This window comes from Atractosteus spatula, chromosome 20 (assembly GCF_055471065.1).
Source record: "Atractosteus spatula isolate fAtrSpa1 chromosome 20, fAtrSpa1.hap1, whole genome shotgun sequence".
Taxonomy (NCBI): Eukaryota; Metazoa; Chordata; class Actinopteri; order Semionotiformes; family Lepisosteidae; genus Atractosteus; species Atractosteus spatula.
The window spans coordinates 4,860,655-4,869,334 of NC_142725.1; the positions used below are offsets into that span (position 1 = coordinate 4,860,655).

Here is an 8,680-nt window from a genome sequence, read left to right on the forward strand (position 1 = left end):
GTGTTATCTCTGAGGTTCCCTCATATTTGAAAGAGTGGGGATACTAACCCAGTGTCTTGGTACAATTCCAGTTCAGTCTGACCTTTCAAATTCATCGTGCTCTCAAGCAACACACTGCTTCCTCACTGAGCTGCTGGCCAGTGAGCACTGTAGTCTGCTACTACTGAAGGAGCTGAAATGTAGTAGTCAGTAAGGCAAGTCCCCCTCTTATTGCTTAAACACTTCAGGGCATATTGTAGTGTAAAACATTCTTCAAAAACAAGGTATCATCATATGCGTTCTCCACACAACACTACCTGAGCAGAACAGCTTATTTCCAGCGCTTGGAGTGGAGTGTCCAGAAAAGTGCTATATAAGTGTAAGGAATTATTCTTTTCCTTGCTGTCTGGTCCTTCTTTTGTTTCCAGCACGACGCGAAGGACCAGTTCTCATCAGTGGGCCTCAGTGTCAGGTGTCGGGGCCTGTGGAGTGAATGCGTCTTCGATAACACAGCAAACATGTGGACCTGTGACACTCCCCTCTCGTTCCTGGGAGACCTGCCTGGTGAGCTGTTTGTCTGGAGCTAACCCTGGGATTATTCCCAGAGTCAGCTCCAGAGATGAGCTGGCAGCTTGAAGGCAAGGCAGTTGTATTACTAAAAGGAGGATGTTTATAGTTAGGTGCAATATAAGACAGTAAAGAAGATTGACAGTATATGATTTGTTATGGGTTACATTTTGAATGTGGCAGAAGTAAATATGCAATATGCTGTAAAAGGTCTGATGTGTAACAGCACAGGCTGAATCCTGTTGTCATAATATTGGTGGTTTGAAAGTGAACCACATTATCTGATTGTAACCAGGATCCCCCAAGTGATGGCACACATTTGGACCAGTTAGATGGGATTAGTTGGCCAAGGTTTCCTTAGCATTTGAAGTAAGTCGCTCCTGGAATCCGCTGGGTGCCCGCAGGTGTGTAGTGATGAAGAGAGACATGCCAGTCTCACAATGGGCACGACCTAGTGTCCTCTAAACCACTGTGCTGCTTCAGATGAAGAATGGCCCTGACAGAATGGCATGTCAGAAAGGCATATCTGCATGCTGGTCCATTCTCCATGTTTACAGTAGTGGTGGTAGGGCATGAAGCTAAATATGAAACTGACAATTCTGAATCTGGGTGCTTAGAAAGTTACAAAAGCAGCACTGCTGACTTTCAACACTTTCAATAGGTGAATAGTGCCAGAATCCACCGAAGTTGAAATACAGTAGTTCCTTATCTCCTGAATAAGATATGTACAGATCCCCATGAACGTATCTTTGCAAGAGGTTTGTGCATCTACATTAATCGCTAATAAAAAACTTTGTTCACTTGACCATGACTTTAATTTTCTTAAGGTGAAATGCAGTACATAGTGAGCTGGATTAGAAGATGGATTTAGAGTACATTCAGTTTTACTATGGGCATATCCTGTCTTGGGAGTCATCCGAGCCCTGTCCCAGGTTTCTCATATGGGAGGATGGTAATTAAGCACAGTGTATGAAAATTGAACAGTCCATGTATTTTAATAATGCTCATTACAACCTGGTGGCACCCTATAGATATTGCTGTAAGTTATTTTTTTCTGTACATAATCATAATATGATATTACCAACATCTGGAGAATATTTAATTAAACCACTTTTAATCACTTTTTTCTTGCATTGTAGCTCTAAATTGGAATTGTTAAATAAACTCAGATTTACCAAGACAGCTTTATCACCAGCATGGAAGGTTGAGGACTGTGAATTCCCACAGAGGGTGTAGCAGAGCACACAGGGTCAATGTAGAAAGGCCAATTATCCTAGCCTAAATTGTCTGGGAGTAGGTAGAAATATGATCTCACAGGCAAGAACCTGCAGACTCCAGTCAAAAGTATCTCCATCATGAAATGAAAATCTGGCTGGCTCCTGCCCATGCAACCAATGTGCTACTTACCCATCACCAAACCCCAGAGACGTCTGGCCACAGTCACCTAAGGACACATTAACAGTGTATGGCTTATAGAGCTCAGCCCGTGCTCCAGTCTCCCATACTGAAGAAGTTTTATTTCCTCAATGTCCTGACAGTCTGTTTGAACATCATTTCCCTCTCTCTGCAGTGGAAATGGTTGTAACAAGGGCTGTGGTTGTAATAACCTGTACACTCTGTATCTTGGCTATCCCGGGACTCATTTGTGGAATGAAATGTACAAAGCTCATCAGTGACATCCAAAATCAGAAAGTCAAACTAATCCTGAGCTCCGGCATTCTCTTCCTCTTTGGAGGTGAGTATTGTAGCATTGCACTGACAATAGAATATTCTCATTGTGCTCAGAACACATTGGGATTTGTGCCCTTCGCGATTTGTTTTAGGACACAGGTAAATGCACGGTTTAATTAATAACATATCATTTCTAACAAAAAATAAGCCTTGGGGCAAAAATGTAATCATCTGAAATGTAATTTAAGAATATCTGGGGGTATTATTAAAAAAATATTATATTGTAGTGCACTGCTTCTACTCTAAATTTACACTGATGTACAAACTCCTACGGCATTATGCTTCTTTATGCAGACACTACAGGGCTATCATCTGAATGTAATTATTTATTTCAAGTAAATAGTTTATCTCAATACATATTTATTTTGGGACAATAAAAAAGTATTGTTTACCTTCTCAGAGAGGAACAATTTATGTTAATGATGGAACACACCTGACAATGAGACAATTAGATGTGAGTGGTACACTAGATGTAATTTATAAGCTACCATTAATCTTAACCATACATGAGCAGTTAATGTGTTCTTTGATTTGTTGCAATCAAGGTTTTGAAGATTCTGATAAACATGAATCAAAGACTGCTAAATACCAAGCTTGGTTTCATCTCACTCGAACTAAGCTGTTTAAATACAGTTGCAATAAACAAACACTAGCAGACATTTTGTAGAAATTGTTAGTGCTCAGACCACACATTCACTAACTTCCAATTGTGGCTTAGATGTTTAACACTTTCTCAGCAGTGTATATCTACTAATCTTTGCACAAATGGCACTTATAGAAAAAAGATGTGTGAGATCATACAGTATGTTATCAACATAATACAAACATACATCATACAAACATCCATTCACATTTGCATTTATTTAAAACAGTGGTTTTCAGGCTTCTATTCAATCCACTTCTAGGACAAAATGTTTGAACAAGAAGTTTTGTGTTTTGTAATGATTGATGCTCCATGTAGAAACATTGGTATATTTGGCAGGGAAATTAAAGGTCTAAAAAATATGACAGCAAAACCCCATTAAATACAAGATTAGAAATCTTAGGTAGAGAAATGATTTGCAGGACATAGTGCTTTCTGTTCCTTTAGGGCCCTTTAATTGATTAATAGGACAGCAATTAGGTTAGCACCGCTACCTCACAGCCTACAATCCTGGGGTCAATACAGACAGTGGGAACCTGCATGGAGTTTATATCTACTTCCTTGTGTTCATGGGATACTTCAGCTGTGGATGAAAAAACACTGGTCTGTTCATTTCATGGCCTGACAGAGAATGGAGAGATTTAAGTGCCTCTATCCCCTGAACAATCTTTAGAGTCTATGCAAAAAGAGTGCATTTACAACACTAAACCGTACAATTTGTTGTAGGTGTATCTGGTGCCGTTGGACTTCTCTGGTATGGTGCTGACACCTTGATCAAATACAGACAAGAGGTATGTACTGTATATCATCAGTCTAGTTTACTTCAATGATCATCATGGGTAGGCCTGATGAATGACATTCAGTGCTAAGTAAGCAGTTGTACAAGATAAATTTGCATTACAGACCATATTTACAGACCTTTCAATATGCAAAATATGCATTTTGATGTGTAATACCAAAAACAGTTACTATTTTGGATTTTAGTGTACTCACATATAAAATGAGCCTTTAATGTTAGCTAGAGATTAGGGTGATTGTGGGAATTTTTCTTAATATGGTGTTTTAAAAATAAGTGATAATATCTGGCTACAACAGAAAATGCAATAAGCTTTTAAAATTTGAACTTTTAGAACAAGAAATGCATGCTTTTTTAATTTATAAAATGGTCAGTACTTAATGTTTAATGGCCATCAATGGTTATCAGCATAACCAGAAAAAAATATCAATTATAATCAAGACCAGAATACACTTTAACTGTCCTAAGTTAGAGAACCCTGAATTATTTATTTTTTATTTGTCAATGCTTTGCCTGAAAGTGACTTTGTCTAACAGGTTAAATTTGGAATTCCTGGGGTGACTTATGAGCTGGGCTTTTCCTACTGGCTGGCAGCAGGAGCAGTGGCCTGTATAGTGACTACTGCAGTAACACTTCTGACACAGCACTGCATGGCTCAGAGGAAGGCAGACTCCAGGTCTGGACCCACGGAACTGCCGCTAAGCCATTGGAGTCATTTGAAATACCCAGGACACAGAACTGCAAATGGTCAAACATACATATAACAGGGGACATTGGTGGGCTACTCTTCATTCTGAAGACACTGTCAATTCTAGTAAGTGACATGGGAGTAAAGTGAATTACAAGGTGGGTTGCTTGTAAGTAATGTCTGCATACTGCTTTTGGAATATGCTTTTGTTTGTTTTTTTGTCTTTTTTAAAAAAATTCCCATTTGGAGTTTATATTCTTAGTAGGGGTGTAACCCCGGCGTCCTGACCAAATTTCCCAATGGCCCTTATCAATCATAGCCTCCTAATTAGCCCCATCTATGACTTGGCTTCATTACTCTGCTCTCCTCCCCACTGATAGCTGATGTGTGATGCGTTCTGGCGCACTATGGTGCCGTCGCACCATCCAGGTGGATGCTGCACATTGGTGGTGGTGGAGGGGAGTCCCCATTACCTGTAAAGCGCTTTGAGTGGAGTGTCCAGAAAAGCGCTATATAAATGTAAGTAATTATTATTAGTAGTAGTAGTAGTACTGCCATAGCTTAGAGAAAATCCTTTTAAAGTAAAAAAAAGGTTGTCTGTGCAGCTACACATTATGCATGTCCTGTGCTTCTATAATTATTTCTACTTCTGTGTATCTGTAAAATTCTAAGTATACACAACATGCAGATAACCAGGCAGACATGAAGACAGTGGGGAAAAAGCAATTGTCTGAGGTCTCAGGCATGGCAGTGTCTGTTACAGAGACCCATCCGAGGCCAAACAGGATCAGCCATATCAGCTGGATTTCAGACAGAAAATGTAGTTCTGTTCTTACATCACCTCTGCAACATCCAGCCCTCAGTCAGATCAACAAGTCTAGTCTTTGCGATAAAAGGAAGTTACTGCATATAGAGAGCTACAGTAGGTACCCACATATAGGGAGTTGGCATGCATATTTTTTTACAGTAGGCAATGGAATAAGTACCATATGAGAAGAAACTTGAAATATATGCTATCAAAGTGTACCAAACTGCCCACTGTCTTAAGCTGGTCATTATTAAAATACAATAACAGTGTCATAAGAATTGTTTCCCCCAGAAATAATGGAAAAACTAAACAAGAGAAGATTCTAAAGGTACAGGTTTGTCAGCTTTACCTTTTTGTTTTTAGAGAACTCAGCATCTTCTCATTTTGTTTCTGAATCCTTGGGGAAGTCATGTGGAAATCAGTCTGTCTGGTTAATATAGAAATAATCAGTTACAGTACTAACATGGGAGCTATGCTCACTCAGTACTCCGCTAGCTTTTCTGTCATGTTCCCTCTTTTGCTGTGATGCTAAAACACAAGGGGAACTTGAAACCAGTTTTCCTTTTTACTGCACTGGATGTGTTGGGGGGGGGGGGGAAGTAAATGTGAGAAAGCATGTTAATTTCTCCACATGACAGACTGAATTATTGTAAACATCTACAACAGATTAGCATACAGTAGCTCTTGTAGCTGAAAGAAGAATTTTAATAGTAAAACCACTCCCTTATTAATATTATGGATCCTGTTGATAATACTACATTTCTCTATCCCTGTTTCTGAAAGCCCTTGTTACATGAGTTACTGCTTTGGATAGCATCAATGAGTATCCTGCCATAACACTACAGCTACTAGGCTGTTATTTTCAAGGAAATGTCAGTTAATGGTTTAAATTCTACCAAACACTCACTGCAAGCAAAGGGATCAAAAACCATAAACGCTGTATTCTTAGCTATGGGTTCCCTTATATATCTAACTAGCCTAAATTAACACCATGTGAGAAAGAGTCTCTCAAACCATCACCAGTTGCCTAATTAATCAATTAATGCACCACATGTGAACCTATTTACAAAAAGAGCCCTTATTTAGCTTTAGTGGCAGAATTTACTACCCTCATTTCTGTTGGTACATCATGTCGCATATACAGAAACTCCTGTAAGTGGATAGAACTTGCAAGCTATAACCTCTGGAATGGGATAACCTCTTCCTGTGATCTATAAAACACAACAGCATTTCAATGCAGAACCCACTCATGTAACAAGAGCCTAACATTAATGGTCAGTCTAACTTATGGCAGTTAAACATTTTTTGGTACGGAATTTCATTTGTAAATGGAAATGCCCAGTACATTTTGCTGTATTATTACAAGGTAACATCTCACACAATTTTCATCTTTATTTTGCCTTTATACTGCTCCAAAATCTTAATGACAGAGAGCTACACAATATGAGCCGGGAATTCTTTTTATTATTTTATCTTTTATTTAACCAGATACAATCGGCGCAATCTGAGTGAAGTAGAGTGCTCAATAGCACAACTGCAGTATTCCACCAGGAATTTAATCCACTCCCTTCCAACTGGGAGCACAGAGCCCTAACCACTACTCCATACTGCTGCCAAGCAGGACAAAGTGCTTGATCCACATTTATCACACACCAGGACTCTAGAATGCGAAGAAAAAAAGTGCATCTTACAAAGCATGAAAATAAATACCTAAAATCTGCCATCAATACAATCGAACACACATGCAGTCTTACAATTTGCAGTTTTCAGATATAAAGCATTAGATACAGTAACAAACAATTGTTTAAGTCTCTTTGTGGGAAATAAAAAGAAAATCCATCCATCCATTTTCTAACCAATGCAGTGTCGCAGGTAAAAAGACAAGATTATTCCTTATGTTTATGAACAGATATTCTTTATTTTGTAAAAAGTGAATTCATTCGTTATCACAAAACTACTTATTCTTGATAAGGGTTGTAGCACCCAAGAATCTATCCTAGAAGCCCAGGGTGCAAAGCAGTATGCCAGGCCATTGTAGGGTGCATACTCGCATACTGTACACTTTCAATTCACCAATTAACCTAGCCACCATGTATGTCTTTAGGGGGTGGAGGAAACAGGGGTCCATGCAGAAAACCCATGTGGATCCAGAGAGACCATGCAAACTACAGACAAAAGGTGCTCCAAGCAGTATTCATGTTCTGGGCCTAAAAGCTGTGAGGCAGCAGTGCTAACAACCGTGCCTCCAATGTTGGCTGATTGAAGACTTCCTGTTCTCAAGAGTAATTGCAGAATAATTTTCCTTCATTCCTTAGAATGCACATAAGCACATTCTTTCAAGAGTGTTAGTTGAGGGTGGAGATAGACATAAATAATGATAATAATAAAAATAAAATTAAAGCTGAAAGTATATGAATTAAACTGATTCTATGGCTATAAGTAAATTTGCATATTTTATATTTCTCCAGTTTATAAGATTAAGGAATTAATGGTGGGATGATTGTGAAAATGTTAAATAATTTAAAGCAAAATACCTCTTTCTTTTGAGTTTAAATACACTTAAATAACAAGGTACAATATTATTGTAGTTAAATCACTGTTTTTGTCCCTCATGAAACTAAACACTTGGAACAACTTAATTCCTTTAATTACACAGTTTAAAAAGAATTCAGACCCTTTTAATTTAAAGTCACAACATTATACATTTTGATCTTTTTTTTCATTAAGCCTAGATTTTCCAAATCTATTGTCCTATCTGTAGCCCCCATAAACTCCTAAATGTGCTATCACAGCTAGCAATATATACTTCTGCAGGACAGAAGAAAACAACGGAGATGCAGTGACGTGCAATATGTAACAGTATAGATGGTGGAGATACTTCGGGTACATTACATTATTCTGGAATTACCAAGGTGAAAATTTACCATAGGAAAACAAGAATAGAAATGTAACAAATATCACAGGACTTTTGTGGTGTAAACCATGGTAATTATCATTTACAATGGTACTTATTGTACAGTAGTTCTCTGTATTTTTAACTATGGTAAATACTACATTTCTTACAATGAAAAACAATAACACTTCAGCGCTTCTACATTGTATGCAATTTTTGCCCAGTAAACCCAATATATTATACTCTATATTTTTTCTACAGGGTTCTGTGGTGCTCATTTCAGGCCTTTTTCTGCAGAATAATTTATTGAAATTATTGCCAAAATGCCATTTTGTCTATTTTACTGCAACTGGTGCTGCATTTCTTAAAGGAAGCATTTTTTTTTCAAAAGGCACATACCTTGTAATAGTACAGAAAACAAGAGAGACACAGGTCCAGAATCCCCTTTCCAGACTGGCATTGACACTTTAAACCTGTGTCACTAGTATACAGAACATTCTTATTGAATGACTTCAAGGATGTGCTATACTGTATCTAATCCTGGATTTCTCTGCTGTTATCATTTGCTGATTGCA

The 8,680-nt window shown here is 38.1% G+C and overlaps 1 protein-coding gene across 1 annotated transcript; it reads left to right on the plus strand.

Moving 5' to 3' along the window:
• The first annotated feature begins 497 nt into the window (after positions 1-497).
• On the plus strand, positions 498-4,480 carry LOC148817392 (claudin-16-like). Its single transcript, XM_088937934.1, has 4 exons — positions 498-543; positions 2,117-2,281; positions 3,647-3,711; positions 4,253-4,480. The coding sequence occupies exons 1-4, from the start codon at positions 498-500 to the stop codon at positions 4,478-4,480; spliced, it is 504 nt and encodes a 167-aa protein (XP_088794060.1).
• The last annotated feature ends 4,200 nt before the right edge of the window (positions 4,481-8,680 follow it).

Excerpts from the sequence above, each read along its gene's own strand:
- LOC148817392 (XM_088937934.1), top strand. The coding sequence starts at position 498 with ATGTGGACCTGTGACACTCCCCTCTCGTTCCTGGGAGACCTGCCTG. Across the intron at positions 2,282-3,646 it reads CATTCTCTTCCTCTTTGGAG|GTGTATCTGGTGCCGTTGGA; the intron begins GTGAGTATTGTA and ends AATTTGTTGTAG. Across the intron at positions 3,712-4,252 it reads TGATCAAATACAGACAAGAG|GTTAAATTTGGAATTCCTGG; the intron begins GTATGTACTGTA and ends TTTGTCTAACAG.